This window comes from Trichosurus vulpecula, chromosome 2 (genome assembly GCF_011100635.1).
Source record: "Trichosurus vulpecula isolate mTriVul1 chromosome 2, mTriVul1.pri, whole genome shotgun sequence".
Lineage (NCBI taxonomy): Eukaryota > Metazoa > Chordata > Mammalia > Diprotodontia > Phalangeridae > Trichosurus > Trichosurus vulpecula.
In genome coordinates this window covers 378,246,525-378,269,586 of record NC_050574.1, presented here as the reverse complement: position 1 = coordinate 378,269,586, position 23,062 = coordinate 378,246,525, and the positions used below count along the sequence as shown (strand labels likewise).

General features: G+C 36.5%; 1 protein-coding gene across 5 annotated transcripts; it reads left to right on the top strand.

The window, feature by feature from the left end:
• Window positions 1–1,405: 1,405 nt before the first annotated feature.
• U2AF1 (U2 small nuclear RNA auxiliary factor 1) lies at window positions 1,406–22,838 on the top strand. 5 transcript variants are annotated; one of them, XM_036745100.1, is made up of 9 exons: window positions 1,407–1,518; window positions 6,449–6,536; window positions 10,354–10,420; window positions 13,949–13,998; window positions 14,314–14,412; window positions 14,747–14,880; window positions 15,056–15,148; window positions 20,574–20,762; window positions 22,490–22,838. In XM_036745100.1, the coding sequence occupies exons 1-8, from the start codon at window positions 1,475–1,477 to the stop codon at window positions 20,743–20,745; spliced, it is 747 nt and encodes a 248-aa protein (XP_036600995.1). In that variant the 5' UTR covers window positions 1,407–1,474; the 3' UTR covers window positions 20,746–20,762; window positions 22,490–22,838. The 5 variants fall into 5 exon arrangements, with proteins under 5 accessions (XP_036600994.1, XP_036600995.1, XP_036600998.1 ...); XM_036745103.1 differs by adding an exon at window positions 9,533–9,599 and having other exon boundaries at window positions 20,574–22,838; XM_036745102.1 differs by lacking the exon at window positions 10,354–10,420 and adding an exon at window positions 9,533–9,599 and having other exon boundaries at window positions 1,429–1,518.
• The last annotated feature ends 224 nt before the right edge of the window (window positions 22,839–23,062 follow it).

The following is a 23,062-nucleotide window of genomic DNA, read 5'->3' as shown; positions in this document are numbered from 1 at the left end:
AATTTAATAATCACTAGACTATCTGAAAGCTATGAATAACACCAAAATGAACCTAAACATCATATTTCAATAAATCATAAAACTGCCCAGATATCTTTGAACCAGAGGGTAAAGGAGAAATTGAAAGAATCCATTCTTCGCCTCCTAAAAGAAACCCCAAAGTGTTTTTATCTTTCCTTGGGCAGTGCTGTAAACGAGTCTTTTATAAGCATTTTCTGTCATGGGTGAAATAAAGACTATCCCTATACCTAATATTACAAATTGTACATTTAGTTGCCCATTCCGTAGTTGGGGACACTGTTATCCTCCTTTAAGGAAACTTAAACCTATGCTACACTATTTTCTACGTGTTTAAAATTTACTATCAATGCTATAATATTATGGATATTTTCCTAGAGAACTCCGTGTAAGGCCAATATGCCAGAAACTGACCTGGTCTGTGTGAACCCATAGTCCTTTGGTGGAGAAGGGAAGGGAATTTGTATCTTATCTGTGTTTTTCTGGTTCTACTTGACATAGAATCACAAGGGTTTTCCAAAAGATGCCAGGCTTATTGGGGTGCGAAAGAGAGGGAAGAGGCATAGAAACTAATGGACTAATTACAGAGAAAAGAAATACTCCCTAGCTGTTAACTGGGTGAATTTAAGTGAAAATTAACCCTAGAATTGAAGTGAAAATTAACGCTGGAATTTAAGTGAAAATTAGCACTGGAATTTAAATGAAAACTAGCACTGGGAAGCCAGGTCTATGCGCCCCCTCTAGGATTCCTCTAGTGTTGCACGCATAGTAGGGCAGTTCTAGGCCACGTGTCCGGCCATCCCCGAGGGTCTTTTCGGAGCTCAGCCACCACTCTACCATGCAAAGATGAAAACTTGGGGTTGTGAAAGCCGCGGGGTGAGGACTTAAAATAATGCCCAACTTTATATACTTTTTGCCCAGAAAGGAAAAATTGGACTGCCTATTCAATTATTTTGGCTGTGTTTTCAATACACCCCGCTTGACTATCACTAAGTTTCTGGGGAAACACGCTTAATAAGGGACGTTCTCGTCATGTAGAAAACTTTAAAGCAAGAGAGGCAAAGGGGGAGGGAATTAAAAACACGTGAAAATTTTAAAACCTTGCGTGAGGCCGATAGGTGGAGAGGAAGGCAACGAAATAGGTACGAAACAAAAGGAAAGGCAGCAGTGGAGGCCTGCACTTTTGAACCCACCAAGGGTAGGCGGAAGTAGGAACCCGGCACCCGAGACAGGACGGAGCAAAGGAGAGATGGCGGGAAGAGCTCGGCCGAGGAGGAGCCCCGCCCGCCCCGCCCGGCCGCGTCGCCGCGCCGAGCGCAAGCGTGATTGGGTGGAGGGGCCAGCTCTTCTTGTGGAGAGGACGGGCCGTGACTGACGCCGTCGCGTTCGGGTGACGTGTCCGCCAGCGTCCGGCTGTGGCGGCGGCGGCGGCGGCGGCGGTAGCGGCGGGTGGGAAATGGCGGAGTATTTGGCCTCCATTTTCGGCACAGAAAAAGACAAGTGAGTTCGAGTCGCTCAGTCCTTGTTCTCGGGAGGGCTTAGTAGGGTCCTGAGAAGGGCGGCGTCGCGGAAGAGCGGAGGGGGCCGCCGGCATTGTCAGAGCCCCGGTTGAGGTCGGCGGGGAAGCGGGACGGCTGTAGGCCCGGACCGTGGCGTGGGGGGAGGGGAGCCGGCGGCGGCGGGAAGGAGCGGGCGCCCGGCCTCGTGGTGTAGCCAGTTCATTCATAAAGCCTTCGCCGTTTCTTGCCCCCTCCCCCCGCCCGAGCTCGCGGCGTGCTACGGTACTTTTCCGGGGGAGCCACGCGCCGCCTTCTCGTGGAGCTTTACTCCAAGTGGATGAATGAAGCTGGGAGCGGGCGGAGGGACGGAGGAGGCGCTGGCGGGGCCGCTCGGGGTCGGAGGCGAGGAGAGGAGAGAATAACTCCAGTTTCGACGTCCCGCATGGCGGGCTTGAGCACACGCGGGGCTTCGGGCAGAAGCGACCGTGGCCGGGGGGAGGGGAAGGGAAGCAAAGTGTGTGCGCCCGAGGGGCTGGCTCTGGTGGCGCGGGCTTCTTGGCCCGTCCGGGGCCGGCTCTTATGCAGCCGCTCACTCCCGGACACGGCGGCCTGAGCTTCATAATCGTGTCCGCTCTGCCCCCGCCGCTGCGGGAGGGACTATTCCAGACCGGGACGCAATTGAAGTTTGCTTTCGGAGGGTGGGCAGTTTGTCCTAAACTCTTTCTACAAAGCTCTTTCCAGGTTTCTTAAACACTACTCTGCTTCTTTCGTTGCTACATAGCATACTCCATCTCTCTCCTTTCTTTGCGAAGGCTTCTGTGCCGGCCCCCGGAATTATCTCGTATCTGCCCCCTTGGAACTCGTAGCCCTTTTCATGATCTCAGTTCAAGTGTCACCTCCGAAAAGATCTTTCAGTTCACTCAGAGCGTGTGATAAGCGCTTGCTGTGTGCCCGGCACTGTAGATAACAGAAAAATTGAACAGTCTCTGCCCTCAAGTAGCTCATCTTCTACTAGTGGGAAGTAATCTGCGCAGAAATTAATAAATGCAAATTATTGGGGGTCGAGGACACTAGGAGAACTAAGGTGTTTAATAAATGCTTGTTGAATTGAAGGAAAATTGGTGCACATAATTTTCGGTACTTTTTGTTAATTTCAAAACAAAAAGTTTAGATTTCCAAAATATTAAGATATTAACACAGTTAGCCAAAAAAATGTTTAGACATGAACCCTTACAGACAACAATCCAAGAAATGAATGTGTACAACTCGTGAATACCTGTCATTGAAACTAATTGGGAGGGAGGAGGAGGGTTGCCGGTGGTGTTTATTCTTTTTTCCAAATAGGTGCTCTAGAGTCTTGTAGCCGCTTCTAAAAGAATAGTTTAAGTGTAGGGAAAAGCTAAAATAGTTTTGCTTTTTTGCCTTTGCCTGCTTGATTTTAGTGAATTGAATGAATTTCAGGATTATAAATTTGTATGAACTTAGAGGCAAAACCATAGAGGTCATCTAGGCCACTGACGTCAAACTCAAATAGAAGCAAGCTGCGGTAGCCCTAGAAAAACACAATTTAACACTATCTGTATTGTATTTTTAATAATTTGTTAAACATTTCCCAGTTACTTTTTAATCTTGAAGACTTGTACTCAGGAGTCTTGTGGACTAGAAGGTTTTGACACGAGAAATCTTGTCTAACCCCCATAAAAGAGGAAATTGAGGTCTGGAAAAATTAAGTGAGTTGCCCAAGATCACAACGGAAGGAAATGGCAGAGTTGGGATTCCAACCCAGATCCTATGACATCAAATCCTTCATTCTTTGCATTCCAAACTAGTTTTCCCAAAATTTGACATTAGGAGCTTCTAAAAGTCTTTGAATAACCCCAGCAACTACAAACCAGGTAAAACTGGTACATTTTATACAATACTTCTAAATTCATTGTGGATAAATCTTTTCATTCTACTATTAACTCTCAAATTTCCAGACTAATTTTTAAGAGTTCTCCTTTTCTGTGATTGGAACAAACTACTTAGGTGTCTAAAATCTTTTTATTTACTCAAGTACAGTCTTTGTTTGGGGGTAATTTTGTGACCTTTGATGGGGATTCTTTCTTTGTATTCCCTAAGCCAAGCTGTAGTAGGTTATTTAATAAATGATTGTTGATTGATTGTATCCTTGTAGCCAAGATCACTGACAACTATTCTTATTTAATCCCATAGATGGTAGGTCTCTATCCTGTGATAGCCATTGCTCTGTAGTTTTCTTGTTGTAGTTTACCCTTGAAAAAGTTAGAAGAAATTATTTCTCCTTAAGTCTTGTCTGCTGTGGCCAAAACACCTGCCCTGTTTTGGAAGATCATTAATTCCAGTTATCTTTTGCCTCCTTGTGTGTGATTAATGGAAATTAACCATTCAACAGCATTGTGAAATCAGGCATTTTTGAGTGTTTTCTTGCCCTTTTGGGGAGAGAACTGGAGAGCTCTGACTTAAAATAATTTTTTTTTTAAATCTAAGCTAGAAAATAGGTATAACACCACAGAAGTCATTATTACTATAAATTTGCATTTCTGGAACCTGGATTTATTGGCGTTTCTAAAATGTTTCTTTATGCTAGGTTTTACCTTATTTTTGTTACATATTTTTTAGAATATAATTTTTTAATTGAGAAAACTAACCAAAATTTAGCTTGCTGTACACTGTTTTCCCCCTTCTGTGGACAGCACAAAATAAGGATATGGTTTAATCATTATTTTTGGAGTAACAAGTCCCTTATCCTCCCGCCCTTTTTAAAAACAATTCACTCTGCTCATTACTAAGTACAAGGTCTTTCTCATATTCTTTGACAAAGGAATACCTTCAGTCCTTTACTTACACTTTATCTGTGATTAGAATTTAGCCTTTCTTTTAATATTTTGTAACTGAATTGTCAAACTGCAAGTTATAAGAACTAGGCAGAGTGACTCTTCTGGGTTTGCACAATAACTGTAAGTTGTATTGTTTGGCTCACCTCAGAAAAAAGCTTTCTTCTTTTCTACATATGATTGCTTCTAATTAAATTTCACAATTTTTTTCCTTTACTTGGTGATCACTCATAAGCAGACTACAATTTAAACATTTAAAATGATAGGAAATCTTAGAAAAGGAGAAGAGTTTGAATGCAAAGAGAGAAACCGGAAGTTGGTGAGCATCAGGTACTAGGTTTCCTCATTTCATTAAAATATCTTTGAGACCATTTTGCATTTTCTCTTGATTCGTTGAGGGGGGGGGAAGTATTTTTGGGTCACATGATGGGGAGATCACCATTTTGGGGGGGGGCGAGGTGGGGTTTTTTGTTTTTAAGAAAATTTATAGTAGACAGGTATGACCCTGACAGGTTTTTTTTTTTGACTTCTCAGGGCCCCTACCCACCCCATTGCCACTGTTAAGACTGAGTTGTCTAGCCACATTGGTAGAGGAATTCTTCTCTTCCCTATACCAATGAAATCAAAGGTTAGCTTGGAAAAAAAAGATACAGAGTTTGTGAGGAATCAGTGCACAATATATATTTTTCATTTCATTAAATGTAAACCCTTATCATCATTACTAACAAGTATTTATTATGCATTCAGACACTTCTGCCACATAGAAACAGGGCAGATTTCATTGAGCCTTCTCTTGTAACAGAAAAATAGGCACAACCAACCAGCACAAACAGTATTCTGTCTATATCTCATCCCATACCTCTCCAACAAAAGGAAAGGCATCAAGTACATGTCTTGATCTTTCTATTTTCCCAAAGAGATACTGAAAACTAAAATGAGCTCCCTCCAGAAGTCCAGGTTTTCAGAGGTGAGAGCACAAAACTTTTGTGAAAGAAGATAAAAATGAGCAGAGGTGGGCTGAAGAACCCAATGTTTGGAGGTAGTTTTACTTCTGTCAGGCAGTATGGTGCGATGGGTAGAGTGCTGGACTTGAATCACAAAGACTTGGTCAAATCCTACATTCTAATCTTTGTAACTATGTGATCAGGGATAAAGTAATTTAATCTAATTGAGTCTCAGAAGACTGAGGCCCCTCTACTAGGTTATAGTGGATGGAGATATAACATTTGTGAGTGGAAGGAATTCTGTTACCCAGGAAATCACAGATCCTTAACAGATGTGTATGCTAGGTTGATAGAAAAATTAAACCAATAAGGAGAATTAATTAACATTAGAAAACGGGGAAAAGAAACATAAATAGAATTCACGTCCTTATACCTAATGAGGTATCTGCAGGAAGAAGGGTTTGTATTGCCATTATTTGGGAAGGAGGCAGAATAACTAGAAGGGCGATAGACCTAATGCCCTTGTCAGAACACATCTAAGGATTCTATTTGGTTTTACACACTTAGGTCAGGAAAAATGTTGACAAACTGAAAAAAGTCAGGTGAATTGGGATGCTGAGACTATTCCGAACAAATCATGCTGTATATGGTGCTAAAGTAATTGGGGATATTTAACTTAAGGACTGTCATAAGGAAGAATTAGATTTGTCTTCCTTAACCCCAGAAGATGGAACTAGGAGGAATGATTTGTAGAAAAGTAGATATAGCCTCAACATATGGAGGAGGAGGGTAGAGTGTAAAATTCCTACTAGAGCTATTCAGGGCTAGAACAGGCTACCTTCGTAAGATCCTCATCTCTGGATATCTTGAAGTACCAGCCAGATGACCAAGCTTGGAGAATATGACCAAAGATGTTACTATTATAGGTTAGATTAAGTCACCTCTCTTAACTCTTGAGATTCTGTGGGGAAGTGTATCCAGTAATAAAGATTAAATTGTAGTATTGATCTAGTTATATTCCTGACATTTGAATTAAATGGAAAAATAGTCTGGTAGTCATTATGCTAATTACATATTTACATGTGTTTTATTTTTTCCTAGCAATATAATCAGGTCTTGTTTTCACTTACAGAGTCAACTGTTCATTTTATTTCAAAATTGGAGCTTGTCGTCATGGAGACAGATGTTCTCGGTTGCATAATAAACCAACCTTTAGCCAGGTTTGTGTCTTTTCTTAGATTTTTTTTTTGTCTTAAATCTTCATCTAAGTTTTCAAAGACTGCTACTAAAACTAAGTAATTCCTTCTTTTCTCCTTTTTTCTCTTTTACTTATGTATGTGTTCTTACATTTTCTTTTTACTTGTACTGGTCCTTTTTGCAGGCGATGCTATTAAAAATCTTAACTGTAGTGGAGGCTGGTCAGGGCTAATTGGTATATTTAATTTCAAGGCAAATCAGTCATGTCCCTAAATTCTTTGTATAGTAAACCCTGCTGGTATATTCCTTGTATCTATATGAAGAATTATAGAACTTCATTGTTTTAATGGCCAGTATGACTCAAAAATGTGGGCCTGACATATAAAAACTGACCTGATTTGTAGAGATTTTTTTTTTTTACTATTTTCCCCCCTTGTGGTTTGTTAGCTGTAATTCACATTAATTTTCCCTGCCGGCTAATTTACTACTGTGGGATTAGAAGAGGTAGGAAAAGGCCATGCCAACTAAAATTTACTTGGGGTTATTTGGTTGAATGGTTAGGAACAGGAATCCAAAAAAAAAGCAACTCTTGGTAGAGCTTTATATATCTGATTTATAAAAGAGATTTATATTTTAAACGGATTCCTGTACTCTGAGTGAGCTTCTTACTCCATTTAACTGGAAGCTAGAGAGTGGGGAAAGAAACTTTGTGACATTTACTGTCTTTGAAATGAATATTTTTTTAAAAGTCCCTGAAATTAGGTTATAAACTGTGGGTTTAAGTATAAATTATTTATACGTTGCTGTTTCTTTCTACTCCCCAGAGTTGCCCTGTTACTACTTTTTGGGTACTGTATCCTCAGTGGTTAAAATTCTGGTACATTTTCTTTAGACTGATGAAAAACTTAAGACAAAAACAAAATAGTCTTTGCCACTCACTCGCTTAAGAAAAAAAAATAGCTAGAAACTGTAAGTGGAATGGCATTCATGTTTTTGGGACATTGGAAAAAAGTCCTATACTTCTACTAAAAAGAATTGGGAGAAATAAAGGTTATTCCCATCTCGTGTTTGTTATTCACAATATGAGAAAGCGAAACATGATTTTCTGTAGGCTTTAACATCAGAAAACTACAAGGGACTGCTAAGTTAGACTTCTGCCCTCAAGGAAACACTAGTAACAACAATTACAAATTTATACCATAAATTTCAAAAGTAAGGTTTTTCCCACATCAGAAAGAAAAAATGTAAACCTTTTAGAAAGGTTTCATATGTACTTTGCTTTTCATTTTGATAGTTGAAGGAGACCCACTTGAAAAGAAATGATATGTACAGTGGTTAAATAAATCTTTCAATACTCCAATAAGTTATAGGTTTGGAGAGTTCACCTACCTGGTTTAGATTTTTTGAGAGCGTCTTCACCGAGTCTATAAATGAAATAGAAATTGAGAAGGGGATGGGAAGAAGATAAACATTGCTCTTTAGCTAAATGAAGGTAGAAATTTTTTTTCATTCAGAAATAGATTGTTAGTTATGAGTTGTAAAAATCTGCCATGTTGGGATCAAAACAAAAGTGATTTCATGAACTCTTTCTCTTGGTTTCTCTTTGGGTGTGTATGTATATTACACATTTAATTTTGTTTTCTAAAGTTAACTTAAGGCACTGTTTATCATCACTGGGACTCCATTATTCTCCTTAAATGTAAAAATTAATGTCTAGTGCCAGATGCAAACCCATGACATATTTTACACATGGGCTCAGGATTTTTATTTTGTGTTAACTTCCTCATCTGAGGAATTCTGTAAACATAGACAATAAAACTATTACCCAAATAAATGTAGAGCTCTGTCCTACCTCCAAAGTCTTGAGAGGAATATATCCCAGAGTGCCCATAGTGGATCTGTGATATATAAGTGGGTATGGACTAGAAAAAGTTAAGGTATTCAAAGTCAGAGAAGAGGGTCATCATTCACAAAAGTTAATTTTTTTAATTTTTTATTTTTTAGTTTTTTAGTTTTATGCTTTCTGCTTAGTATTGGGTTTTTTGACTGCTGACTCACAACCCTAAAATGTAATGTGTTTTATTTGAGCTGGGGCTTTGACTTGGAGAGGTTTTATGCCCATTGTTAGGAATTCTCTCTGAATGTAGGTGGGAATTCAACCAATTGGTTTTATAAACTTGATATAAATTCCTTTAAACACATGTCATAGCAATGTTTTCAAGATTGAAGATGAGTTTTTTTTAATCTTCCCCACATTAGATTTGTGATTTTTAGCATATACGGTACATTTTTAGCTACTTACAGTGATAATGGACATTGAAATTTCATGTACTATATTAGCTTACTAACTTAAACATGGTTTGTTTTTTCAGACAACTTGGTTTTAAGAAGAACGGTACAAATGTAAGGTTTCAAGTCTGCCTGATCAAGTGTAAAGCAGAAGGGCTAAAAGGATATTTTCCTTAAAAGAAGGAGCGGAAAACATACAAACATTTAAAATTATTGTATTATGTAAACAGAGACTTCACCAAGAAATATTTATATAAGATTGTATAAGGTATCTAGTTGACATTTGAGAAACTTGCTTTGTATGCCAACTTTTGCTAACAGTGGAAGAAAACCTGAACCTACTGCATACTCTCAAGTTACGTACTGGTTAAAACTTTGCATGGTGATGTGATTATATTTGAGAAATTTCAGGACATTTTAGTGTCTGTTAGTTTGAAATACAAAGTGTTAGACTTAGAGTATTTATTATACTTTGACACTTGGGGGCTACTTATTAAACTAATCAATTATAGTTCCTTCTTGGTTGCTAGCTGACTTAAAGTAAGTCACTGCAAAAACTCTGTTTTCATAATATGATGGTTTTGGTGTACTCTTCAGAAGACACACACGAAATGTCTGACTTGCAAAAAAAAATTGTTTAGCCATTTGCAAACAAGTTGTCTCTTTGCAATTGTCTAATATATGCACAGCAGCCAGTAGAATTCCCCTTTTTATTTTTTTTTCCCCGCAGACCATCTTGATTCAAAACATCTATCGTAACCCCCAAAACAGTGCACAGACGGCTGACGGCTCACACTGTAAGTCCCACAGTTGGAGAAATTTTTTTAAAGAATGGTGTTAAAGAGCCCACTCCTAATTGAGACAATAATGTTGGCTTCTGAGCTGCTGACATAAAGCTGTTGCAAACAGGACAAGGTGATGGAACTCCTTGCGCACAGCAAGAACTTGATAACTGTATTTGTTCATGAGACAAATCATGTGACTTTTGAAAGCTCACTGATTGGACCTTTCTTTTGATTTGACACTTGTTAAATGACAAGGTCCATACATATGAAACCTTTTTTTTTTTTTAAATTAGCCAATCATTATACTGATTGGACCCCTGACATTTATCAAGTTCTTTCTATAGGTATGAAATCATAAAAATATTTAGGATTCGGTAAGGTAAGTTGACCAAGTGTGGGTCTTGTTTCCTTTTAAAAAAAAAACCGAAAAGTTAAGGAAATAAGAGATTTCATGTCATGTAATTATTGTGTTTACAAAGTGCAGCGCTTTCGTCTGTTAATGAAGTTTTAAATAGCAAATTCTTTACTTTTATAATTTAATTCCATTTGTGAAAGAGGAATCTTTTGATAAAACAAACACAATAATAGCATATTATGAGATCTCTTATGCAGTGTTAGGGTGGTTCAGGAAATCTTCCCCTCTCTGGAGAAAATAACTTGCTCTTTTTCAGCACTGAGACTCGGCAAAAGTGATCATCAAAGGAAACCGGTTAAGTGTTAAAAATTTATTTTCCATAATATAAAGTTGTTGCGTTTTGTATTTCAGACCATTGCCCTCTTGAACATTTACCGTAACCCTCAAAACTCTTCCCAGTCTGCTGACGGTTTGCGCTGTAAGTTCATACAAGTTCCTTCACTGGTTCCCTGGGCTTGATTGTCAGAGCTCAGTGTCAACTTAATCTGATCTACCATTTTAGTTTAATAAAGGACCACATTTTATTAAATGTGTCGAGAGACTTGTCCTATTCAACCCTTCCCCTAACCCATTTCTTCCAAAGGGGGCTGAAACTATATTTTTTTAAAGTAGTTTTCGTCTGCTCCCACTGTTTCCTCCTTTACTTGACCGTCATCCTAGGGGAAAATATACCAAAGTAAGCGTTATGCTCTTTTCTTTTAAGAGCAAGGATATTTGACATTTTACTTAAAATGCTTCTTTTTAAAAGAGATTTGTGAAATTTGGTTATTTGTGTGTGCGTGTGTGTTTTCCCCAAATTGCATTCAAAATTTTGTCCCTAATTAAAAATAAAAAGTTGAGCTATTTCAGAAGTCACATTTTAGTTCTAACAAACCTTGCTCTAAGTATTTTTCATAGGGTCACAGAGACCCTGAGCTTTCCTTATTGCAGGATATAGACACTAGCTAGAGAGTTCAGGGGAGGGAAAAATGGGAGAGGAGGAGGTTTTGGGGAGCAAATCTGTATTTGCAAAATGCCAGTGGGTCCTTGGTGGAAAAAGTTTGAAGATCATCATTGAATGTAAATTTTAAGTTTGTCTTCTTTGTGGAATTCAGAATTTGCTTTACTATAGTTTGAAAACAGATGGGCACTTGCATGGAAAAGAACTGTAATTTTTCATTTAGTAAATATTCCTATTTTTCAAATGGCAAGTATCACATGAGTATTATTCTATTAAGTGATAGTTGTTTCAGAACAGGAGACAGACCAGTAATGAAGAGTCTAGTGCCTTCAAAACAATTTTATATTTTATCATCTTGCGTAACTGAATATGTTTGGTTGGGTTGGGTTTTTTTTTAACCCTTTGGAATTTAATTATTGATGGGAAAATTGGAATTAAAACCTGGCAGCCTTTTAAATCCGAGATGGACAGTGAATGGTCCACAACCTAAATACTAAGAAATTGCCCCAGTAGCCATAGATATAACTCTGAATCCCTTTTAAAAATCATCCTGTACCAGCAGCTTTGGTCTGGTCTCCTGTTCATTTTTAATCCTGCCAGTTGAGGCACTGAATGCATTATCTTAATTGGGAAATTGATACAATGGTACAGGACTTAATTTGTTAGAAATTAACTTGGTAACCTTTGGTTTAAAATAACTTGTTTTCTGAGGATTTTTTGTTTTAACTTTTTAAAAAGGACAGTTTCAGGGGGAAATATTTAAATATAGCTATACTAAATATTTTGCTTCTTTTCCTTTCAAGAAAAGTAGATTATTGATAATTGTGATAACTGCTTTTTACTCATTAATCAGGGTTGTATATATTCATTTTTCATTGGAAATATACTAAAATTAATTTAGATATGTAATGTTGACTGTGGACTCTTAAAATTAGATACTCATGGTACTCCACTGCTTTATGCACGTAGCATAATAAGAATTGATTACATGGATATCAAAGAACTGGTGCCCTCTCTGCATACGTAAATGGAGTTTGTTTGGTTTGCCTCTTAGGTATAAAGTCAGTTTAAACTGATGAACTTCAGTTACAGGACCCTTTCACTGATATTTCCCAAATGCTTAAGTTCAGTTAATTGAAATTGAATTTACCTACCCCTTTTATGCAGAGAAACATAATATTCAGTCTGAATGATTGAATCCAAGTTTAAGAAGCATAAGTTTTAAGAGGAAAAATTAATAAATGTTTCATGTTTTGCTGTTAAAATCTGTTTTCCATTAAAGGGTATAAATGGTTGAGTAGCATTTTTATTTTATCTGTTTTATCTGTGAATGGTTAAAATATTTAATGTTTATTTTTATATGGTTTGATGATTAAATCCTGACAAGCAATATTTATGAGATCAGGATAAAATGTGTTTTCCCCCATAGTGTTAGCCTATTGTCAAATATTTTCTATTTTACACTTTTAAAAATTGCATACAACTCTATAGCACACTGACATGGATAAAATTAAAATCAGTGACAATCCCCACATCCATAGCTAGTAGTTTAAACCTCTCCCTACTCAATTTTGACTTTCTATGAAAGCTACTAAACAATAACTTAGCTTACATTTTACTTTCACTCTGGTGGAAGGTGCTATAAAAGTACCAAAAGAAAGTGAATTTAAGGATATTGAAGTCTTTTTTAAAGTAATTTTTTAAGCATCCTGTTTAGTGGAGAAATAATACTTATTGTGACTTGTAAACTAAACAATGGTCAGCCATCAGGAATTGTAGGGTTTGTTTTTGAATCCCTGGTAAATTCTGGTTTTTTAAAACAAGTCATAGACATTACAATTTTTAAAACTGTAATCTAGAAGGCTACCATGCAGATTAAAAGTGAAGCTAAACTAATTAATCACAGTGGTTCTCAGAAGTTTTGTTTATACATTGAAATCTTTTTACATCTTTGGGAACATTTGCAGAATAGTTAATAGGAGGAATAGTGTGTTCCTGGCATTTTTATTTGGAATAAGGATATAATTATGTAAGAATAAAGAATTATGGCCTTCATAGAATAGGCCAGAAGTAACCCACAAAACAAACTTGCCCATCCTTGCCCCCATCATGTTTCCAAACTATAAGGGCCAGGTTTATAGACAACACAGGTTGCAGGCTGGTCTAGCATTAATGCTGGTCTTCCTGTACTCTCTCCCATCTAGCCATCTTAATTTAGCAAACTCTGATATCTTAATTTGTCTTGAGTAGATCCCTTTTTAGTGGTAAATGAATTGTTAAAATTTGGTGAGAGGGAGTGGAAATAAAGATTTTCAGTTTGCTTAGGTAGCATGAATCTACCTAAATAATAGACATAACTTTATTCCCTGCATAAGGTACATAGAAAAAATGAGAATTATATTGGAGTATACACTAAGAATGCTTTCTATAACAAAGCATTGTAATATCCATTTATTTGGGTGGCATACAAATGCCATAAATGTATATAATAATCTATTACAAATTATTTTTGTCATAACGTACTTTGGTTTTAATCACATCACAAAGGATTTTATAGCATTCTTTTCTATGCCGTAAACTTAAAGATTTCCTTTAATTAGGAAAATAAACTTAACATTTTCTTTCAATCTTAATCACAATTTTAATGAAAAAAATCTTTTTACATGGTTACTTGACTTCCATTCCAACTTGTTAGGAGAAAAAAGGAAATTTAACATAAATTTTTCTAATTTGATATTAAACATTTTCTTAACAATTCTGAAATTGTGGCACTGATGCTGAGTAAAACTAGATTTAACTTTTAATAAACTATTAAGAGTGTCATGGGAGATTTAAAAATCTCACCTGTTTAAAAAGAACTATTAGTTTTATTATGCTATATCTTCAACAACTGCATCACCTTGTGTTCTTTCTCTAGATATTTTACTGTTGTTTAGCTGTTTGAATTTAAATTCAAGAGATCTCTCATTTCAATATTCTAACCAAAAAGATTTCTCTCCTTTTCAGGTGCAGTGAGTGATGTTGAAATGCAAGAACACTATGATGAATTCTTTGAGGTGAGTTGTATATAAAATTCACTGTTTGAAGTTAAAATCTTAGGTTTTTGACGCAGTGCCTTGTAAAAGCAGACAACATTTCGGTGATTAGACAATGATGACTGTAATGGCTATCAGATTTTAAAAGCATATTCTCTCATTTTTTACCTTGTGGGGAAGTGGGGAGGGGCATACTTACATTTTTCAAGAAAAACTATTTCTGATTTCACTTAGTAACAACTTTGTCTCATTTACTGAAAATAACTTGTTCTTTGCTATATTCTAATATGGTTGGTATCATAAAGGTGATCTAACCTTATCTTTCTCTTTACCTAGGAGGTTTTTACAGAAATGGAAGAAAAGTATGGTGAAGTTGAGGAGATGAATGTTTGTGATAACCTTGGGGATCATCTTGTAGGAAATGTATACGTAAAGGTGAGTATAAGTGAGTGTATGCAGCTTGTTAGTGAATTCAGAACTCGAATTGCTTTCTCTTGGTCCATTTTGTTGTTGTGAGTAATTGATTATTGGTTTGTTTTTAGTGCCATCTTTGATGCTTATAACCATTTGATGTTTTAAATCTTTTTTTCTTTTTTTGTGACCAAGTGAGTGCTAATACTTAGTAGAAAATTGGCATTGAGACTGGGTAGTCCTTAAGTAATGTAACTAGTCCTAGTCCATGTTATTTGCCTTAGTAGCCACCTACTTGTTGCAAATATCTGTAACTCCAGTGAGATGTGAAAACATTTTTGTTTTATTCATTTCTCAGTTTCGCCGTGAAGAAGATGCAGAAAAGGCTGTCATTGACTTAAACAATCGCTGGTTTAATGGACAGCCAATTCATGCAGAGCTTTCACCTGTGACGGACTTCAGAGAAGCTTGCTGTCGCCAATATGAAATGGGGTAATGATGAGAGGTGGCAGTGGTGTCCATTTGGAAGAAAGTTGTCTTATTTGCCGGGCAGCTTTCGGCATGCCTATTTAATAAGCATGCCAATTTAATAAGCATGATGAATATTAGAGTAAGTGATAAAAATGAAGTGATTACATGACAGTTTTCATCTAATTATACTCCACAGAGAATGTACTCGAGGCGGCTTCTGTAACTTTATGCATCTGAAACCCATCTCTAGAGAGCTACGACGGGAGTTGTATGGGCGTCGTCGTAAGAAGTAAGTCCTTCATTCAGTAACAAAAAATATAATTAAGGAAAAATACCATGCTTTAATCACCAAATATTTTTTCTTAATATGTGTCTCTCTGGAATTTAGCAGTCTGTACTTTTTTTCTCAAAGGAGAAAGAATACATTTTCTATAATAATTTTTTTTAAGAACTTGGTAGAAATAGATTAGAGAACTGAGTCTGATTATAGATTAATAACCCATTATGCTGTAACCATCCAGGTCTTGGTATTCTGTTGCTCCAGGCCCTGAATTTAGTTAACCAGCCAAAGGAAATTAAACTCATTGGGTTTCACATCCTGTCTGCTGTAAAACTAACATTTAGCCCTACTTTGCCCTTTGAGAAATGGCCCCAATGTAGGAAAATGAAAATAGAAAAGTGGTGAACATGTTTATTAGGTCACTGCAATTTGATAGAAAGGACCCCCACAATTGAAATGTGACTGTGGGTAGCTATATTTTATTCAAAACAACATGAAAGGGAGGAGGAGGAAGGGCAATGCATTATGTATTGGGAAGATATTCTTGTGTAAGAAACCCAAGAACTAGAAGAGGGAAGAGGAAGATGTATTGGTTGAAAAGCAGTGGAAAGAGGATAAAATCAATATAAGATAATTTTGTGCAGAGCTGGTAGGAATCAGGAAGGGCCTCATGGGTGAGGTAGCATTCAAATGAAAGAAAATTTGAGATTAGAATGAAAAAGGAATGCATTCCAGACATGGGAGATAGCCTGTACAGTCATGGAGACAGGAGATTAGAAACTGTCCATAAGGTTGGTTTGTACTGGAGAATATGTAACGGGGGAAATTGTTGGAAAGGTATATTGGGAAGTTTGTGAAGAGCTTTAAATGCCAAAGAAAAGAGTTTGTATTTGATGCTGGAGGTAAACGGGAAATACTCGATATTGAGCCAGGAAAGGGACATGGTCAGACCTGTGATTTGGGGAATACCATTTTGGTAGCTATTACAAAGGATGAATTGAGGAGGTGGGGAAACCATCAAAAAGCCATTTTGTATAGCCTTGCTTATGTAATTAACCATGATTCCAGAGGACTGGTTATGTTGTGCTACCCCCCTCCTGACAGATACATGAGATTGCAATCCTTTAATCAAATTCTGTTTTCCCTTTTTAAAAAACTTTTTAAAAGCTCTTGAAATTGGTGGGGGCATGGGGGAATAAATGTTTGTTATTTGAAAAATAAAATAGAAGAGGGGTTATTAAAATAATCCAGACAAGAGACAATAAAGGTTTAACCGGGGGTTAAATCTGTGAGTAGAGAAGGCAATAGATGTAGAATCAGAGAGAGTATTTGAGGAGAATAAAGAGTGATGGGTGACTCCAATGTTGAGAACCTGCATGATTATGAGTGGTTGTGCCCTTGACAGAAATAAGGAAGAAGTTGGGGGTTGTTGGACGTGCTGAGTTGAAAGGAGACTAGGAAGATAAAGTTGTCTACATAAAGTTGATCATTTAACCCATGAGAATTGGTGACAGAGCCTTGGAGTATACCTGTAGTTAGGGGAGCAAGATCTGAATGATAACCTAGTAAGATTAAGTAGTCAGACAGGTAGAAGGAGAACCAGAAGAGCAGTGAAAGTGAGAGGAAGATGGTGAGCAAACGTCAGTGCTACTGAGAGGTGGAGAAAGATGAGGGTTAAGAATTTAAGAGATTGTTGATCACTTTGGAAAGAGTGGTTTTAATTGAGTGATCAATTTGGAAGCCAAATTCCCAAAGGTTGAAAAGTGAGGAATATAGGCAAAAAATATAGATGTATTTTTCCTAGTACTGCTGTGAACAGGAGGAGAGGTACATATCATTAACTAGTTTACAGCGATTGTGGGGCCACATGAAGGCTTTTTTTTTTTTTTTAAAGTATATTAAAGAGACCTAGGAGTATTTTTAGGCGCCAGGTAAGGAGAAATAAAAAATGAAATGCAGTGGTTGGACAGGCAGAGAACATTGGAGAAAAGAGATGAAATCTAGGATATGATTAAGGGCTAGCCTTGGCAAGGAGAAAGACCCATCTCTTCTGGTGTCAGGAAGTGAAGAAATGTGATAATTTCATGGGAAAATTCTACAGACCATCTGGACAAAAGGAATAAGGCATTTGGGAAACACCACAAACCTAGCTTGCTTGAGACATGAAAAAGTGTGATGGTGGACTTCAGTTATCTGGACATCTACTAGATTGATTTGTCAGAAATGCAGCAGCTAATAATCTTTTAGCTTGCCCTTTAGAGGGTAGATAAAGTGAAAAGAATTACTATTTAACTATGTCTGATTCTCACCTCCAAAGAGAAAAGTGGCTACTGACATCAAAATAATAGCAATCTTAAAGGAAAGGTGAATTTATACATTAAAATTCATGATAGAGAAGCAGACAAAAGCTTGCGTGATCTGACACGTTCCCTGGTTTGGAAAAGAGAAGATTTTTAAAGTTTCTGAGAATTATTTAAGTTTAGGTATGGGCTGAAATGCTCTTAAGAAGAATGGAATGTCTCAGGAACATGTTTCTGAAGAGGTAGAAACAATTCCCATGAGGGGTAAATGGAGGAGAATTGTCTAAAGAGATGGACGTGGGTAAAAACTCATTGACCAATTTAAGATATAAAGAAGACACAGATGATGGAAGCAAGAGCAGATTTATAGTATGGATACAAATGTACAGCATTGTACTGAAAAATTGTGTCAGAAACAAATGAATTTTTACTTGCAACCAAAAGAGATCAGTTAGCTACATTGAGGAAAAGGGTGAAAGGAAAGAGGTTTGGGGCAGGGTAGGGTGTTAATAATTCACTTGAGTGCCATGGAACAATAAAACAAGGTAAAAGTGGTTTCAACTTTTGGTTCTGTTTTCCCTGCCAAAGAGAATATTTCTGCTGAAAAAGACAACAAACAGTATATAGGGAGTTAAAGCTCGAGATATGTAAGAGAAATATAATGCTGCTTTTGATAACCTCAGATCACTAGGTCCAGATACACAATCACAACCCTGGAAGAACTGGCCAATATACTCCCTGAGGTTCCGTAGAACTAGAGAAGTACAAATAGCCCAATTTTCAAAAAAGAAAAGTAGTCTGCAAACTGTAGGGCAACTTGACCTTATTTTCTGGCAAAAATTCTAAAGGATTGGCTAGGAAATTAAAGGTTCTTTCTTTGGTTTCTTTTCCATTTCCCTTGGAGACCTGATTAACTCCCTTGGATTCAGTTATCTATACAGATGATTCTCAGATGTGTTTGTGTAGTCCGAACCTATTTCCTGTCCTTCACTCTTGAATCTCCAACTATCTGTTAGACATCTCATAGTGGAAGTCCTATAGATTTATAAACTTAACAGTGTGCAAAATTGAACTTACCATTTCCCCCCAAACCCTCTACTCTTCCAACCTTTTTATTACTGCCAAGGATATCATCATCTCTCCAGTCTCCCAGGCATCAGCCTTAACTCCTGCACCCATTCCGCCTCCCCCACACCCACCCCATATCCAGTCTGTTCCCAGGTTCTGTTGATTTGGCCTTCATAACATTTCTCCTATATGTTCCCTTCTCACATAAAAGTCACCTCATGTTTCTCTAAATTCTCTTAGGTTTATCATTTCTTACAATGTGGTGATACTATTATTCCTACCACATCATGGGGGTTAGTGGTGCAGTGTCCCCACAATCTGGAAAATCCATGTAAAATTTTTTGCCTTCCCTTCATACCAGAAGAGGTCTGAATTTTTTATTTTATAGGGTGTTTACAGTACCTTACTGTAAAATTGGAGTCCATATTATACAATACTATACATATATTTTATGTATTTCCAGGTTTCTAAACTTTTTCTGTGTCATCTGTGGCTTCCACAAACCTGCCAAAAAATTCTCATTCAGTTTCTGATGCTGAACTGCATTGGGAAAAGTCATGATGGGGAAGGGATAACTGTATTCCTTTTTGTAAACCATAACTTATTTAGTCTTTTGGTAACTGGTGAAAGCATATTTTTGTTTCTAGCCTTTTCCAGGACATGGACTTTTTTAATAACTTAATATTCCAAATTGTTTTCCAGGAGAGTCAAACCATTCCCAGTTCCACCAGTAGCCAGAAGGTCTTCTGGCTGCCTGCCTCTCCAGCAATAAGTTGAAATTTTCCTATCTTTTAAAAATATATGTTACTTAAATTTAATTGTTTTCAGTTGAAGTGTTGTCTCCCCCATGAAAGTAGAGAAAAACAAATTCCCACATAAGTCGTTTCCAGAATTCCAATTTGCTTTCCATAATGGCTGAACCAGTCCGTAACTCCACTAGAAGTCCATTAATGTACCTGTTTTTCTGCAGCTCCTCCAACATGTTTTTCTTTTTTGTCATCTTTGTTAATCCAGTTTTCCTATATTTCATCATCTTTGCTAGCCTGAGGAGTATAGTTGTGTAGTAACCTCAGTGTTTTCATTTGTATTTCTTCCATTATTATTTTAAGCTTTTAGGTAGTTGTTGATGTCTTTCTTTTGAAAGCATCCTTTTTTGACTATTTGTCAATTGGGGCATGACACTTCTGTGTCAGTTTACAATACACTCTAGATGTCAAATTTTTAGCAAATAATGAAAATATTTTTCTTCTAGCTCTAGGTACATTGATAGTATTTGTGCAAGATATTTTGATTTTACATGATTGCTCAGTGTCTACTTTGTCTCTTAATTCTTGCCAGGTTAAAATTTTTTCCCCTTCATAAATGTGAAAGATTCTATTATTGTTTTTCCCTTCCCCACTGTTCACACACACACACACACCCCTTTATATTATTTAGGTCACTTATCCATTAGGAATTCAATGTGCCATAAGATGCTAAACTTGTTTTTTGACAAACTGCTTTCCAGTTTTCCCAACTTTTTTTTTCTTTAAACATAAGGAGCTCCTTCCCCAATACTTTGTTCTTGGGTTTAAGTATGATTAGGCTGCTGTGTGCATTTGTTTCTAGATCTAGTCTAGTCTATTCTTTTTTATGCCAGTTATTCCTTAATTTTGTAATTTTTTTCCTTCTAAAAAGTCAAATCTATAGATTTTTTGGTGAGATTTTTATCAGAAATAGTTCATCAAAAAGAATTTATCTTGTTCTGGTTTCTTTTCACTGATTTTATTTCTGCAAAAAAAATTTGGTTGGCATCATTCAGCTTGGAAAACAATACTTCTAGAAGTCAACTCAAAATGAATCTTGAATAACTTGATTGGTTTGCTTATTGTGATTTGTCATTATTTATCTGCTTTGCTATTTTGGGAGTGGAAAAACACCAGGGCCTTCTCAGTTCTTTGAATTAGTTCAGAAAAATGCAGGAAAATTTGGAACCATCATAAAATAATTTTGTATTTGTATACTGTCTTTTAATTCATAATTTAATTTAGTGAACCACTTCATTTTACCTTTTTTTCTGTTCACAGGCATAGGTCCCGATCAAGATCTCGTGAACGTCGTTCTCGATCAAGAGATCGCGGTCGTGGTGGTGGTGGTGGTGGCGGCGGCGGCGGCGGCGGTGGCGGTGGTGGCGGTGGTGGAGGAAGGGAACGTGATAGGAGGCGGTCAAGAGATCGTGAAAGATCTGGTCGATTCTGAGCCATGCCATTTTTACTGTATGTCTGCTAGAAAGTCTTGTAGTTGATTGACCAAACAAAGTTCATAATGAGAATTTTTTTCTAAAAAACAACAAAACAAAAAAAAAGATGGGCTTCTGAATAAAATTTGTAGTGATACAGTATTCTTGGCGTAACTGTTTCTTGTGGGAAGTCTTAATAATTTTCATTTCTTTACCTCGTCAAATGCATGACCTGGCAGTGCTTGAGGTGAAGGTAATACAGATTCCCTGCCCTTTGAATGTTTGGGGATAGATAAAATTTGATTTGTGAACTTTATATAAATAGAAAACTTATTTGAAGAAACCATAAACTGAACAAGTAACTAAACAAGCTTGATGCATAAAAATTAACTTTTATAATATTTTCTTTCCTGCTATGCGAGTGTCAGGTTAATTTAAACAGACCTGGGGACATCCTTTTTATTTACTCTGTAGAAATACTTAGCTAGAAACTTGATTTGTGACCAGAAATCTCTGCACTGTAAACTAGCATATTTACAGTAAAGCCAATTTTTTAGTATAAAATATTGTCTTAGTGTATCTTTAATGGAAATTGATAGTGGTGTCTGTATATAATTAGAGGTTTTTTAAATGGTATTTCATGCATAATGCCCCAAAATTAGAGTAGTGCCTAGAAGATCAGTATTAAGATTACACTGATGTTGATAGTGTCTCATAACAGTCCATTAGGCCATTCTGCCACAATTGGCATTCCACAAGGCAAGTTAAATCTTATCAGACTAATATACCTTTATAAGGGTTTCTCCAAACCTAAAAATTCTCTATCTAAAAATCAGATTTATTCATATTTAATTTCTCTGCTTTGTAAAGTGATACATAATGGTTGGTGGTTGTGCATTTAAATTTCTCTAATTGTTGATTAACTGCCATCAGTTAATATACTATTTAAGTGCTGGCAGCTAAAAATGTTTTCGTTTTTCCCCCTTTTTAGTGCATAGCAGAACTAAGATTAAAGTTAAGAATAAAAACGTTTTTTAAAAGCTTTAAACCTGAAATGGACAATTGTCAAAAGCAAACCCAATATACGTCTAAGTGATTAACTAGAGAAGCATTAGAGTTCCAAAAGAGGTGTTATCCAAGCCTACTTTATCGTGATTGTTCTGTATAATGTAGGCAGAGCCTTATTGTATGTGTATTTTAAAAATGAGCTTTTTAACTCTGTATGCAGTTCCCCCTGTTCAATTTAATTTTTAAAAAATGCACATTGCTGTGTTGGAAAGAGCACCCTGCTTTTCAAAAGCTAGAAATTCAATAAATATTTAAAAGAACATTCTCTGCCTATATTTTTCATGAAAGTAATGTAATGTTTCTGAAATACACTTGACAAAAATATTCCATTAATTGATGGAATTAATTCCATTGATTATAACCCAGATATAATGTATGGAGTAGGGGAGGGGGCTTATGAAAATTAATTTGAAGTTAGTAAAACCAGTTAACTTAGTTTTGATCATTGTATCTTCCCTCCAAAGTAAACATGAAATCAGTCATTTGGTGCATCATAGATTTCAGTGAAAACTTGTAATCGCCATTTAGACAAGAAAGGTAGGGGAAGTTTTACTTTGTATTTCTTGATTTTTTTTTCCTGTGAACCTAGCTTATAATTAAAGTCTTAAAGTTTCTTTAACCTGAAATTAATGAAGATTCAGACAGTAAAACTGAGAAAACCTACTCACTTCCTACCCCTCTGTGCCCCTAATACAGGACTGGAATAAGGAAGAAGAGGAAAGTTTTGTTCCAAAGATGACATCACACTGTGTTGCTACTTCTGTTTGAGTATACTATGATCTCAACTGGTGAATAACAGCTAATAAACATTAAGTAAACTCATGGAATCAGCCTACAGGAAGTAAAGTGATAACTTTACTTGGGTCCATGAAGTTTTTCTTTTTGATTGGAATTTATCCCAAGTGGCTTCCTTTTTTTGCTTTAGGTTAAAATCCAGTTATTTCTGTAAAATGTTGCTTGTCCATGATTATATGATGTATGTTTAAAAAAGACTGTAAAACCAAATGGAGAAAAGTTGTTGAAAATAAAGGTTTTTTATAAGGAATTTTCACATTGCAGAACTTAAGCATTTTGCTTTAAAGTCTTTTTCAAAAGGAAAATCTTCTAAATGACATTCTTTTGATAAAATGAATCCAAGTAGGAAAAGTCATAAAATATTTTCTTCATTCCTGATTTGACATTTTTTTTCCTTCCTTTGGAATATTTATTCCTAAGCATTAAGAAATGTAAATTTTCATCAGTCTTGATTTACTTTGATTTTTTTTCCCT

Bases quoted from the DNA above. Each gene is read 5' to 3' on its own strand.
- U2AF1 (XM_036745099.1), top strand. From the start codon at position 1,475: ATGGCGGAGTATTTGGCCTCCATTTTCGGCACAGAAAAAGACAA. The intron at 1,519-6,448 runs GTGAGTTCGAGT...TTTCACTTACAG, and splicing joins TTCGGCACAGAAAAAGACAA to AGTCAACTGTTCATTTTATT. The intron at 15,149-20,573 runs GTAAGTCCTTCA...TTCTGTTCACAG, and splicing joins TATGGGCGTCGTCGTAAGAA to GCATAGGTCCCGATCAAGAT.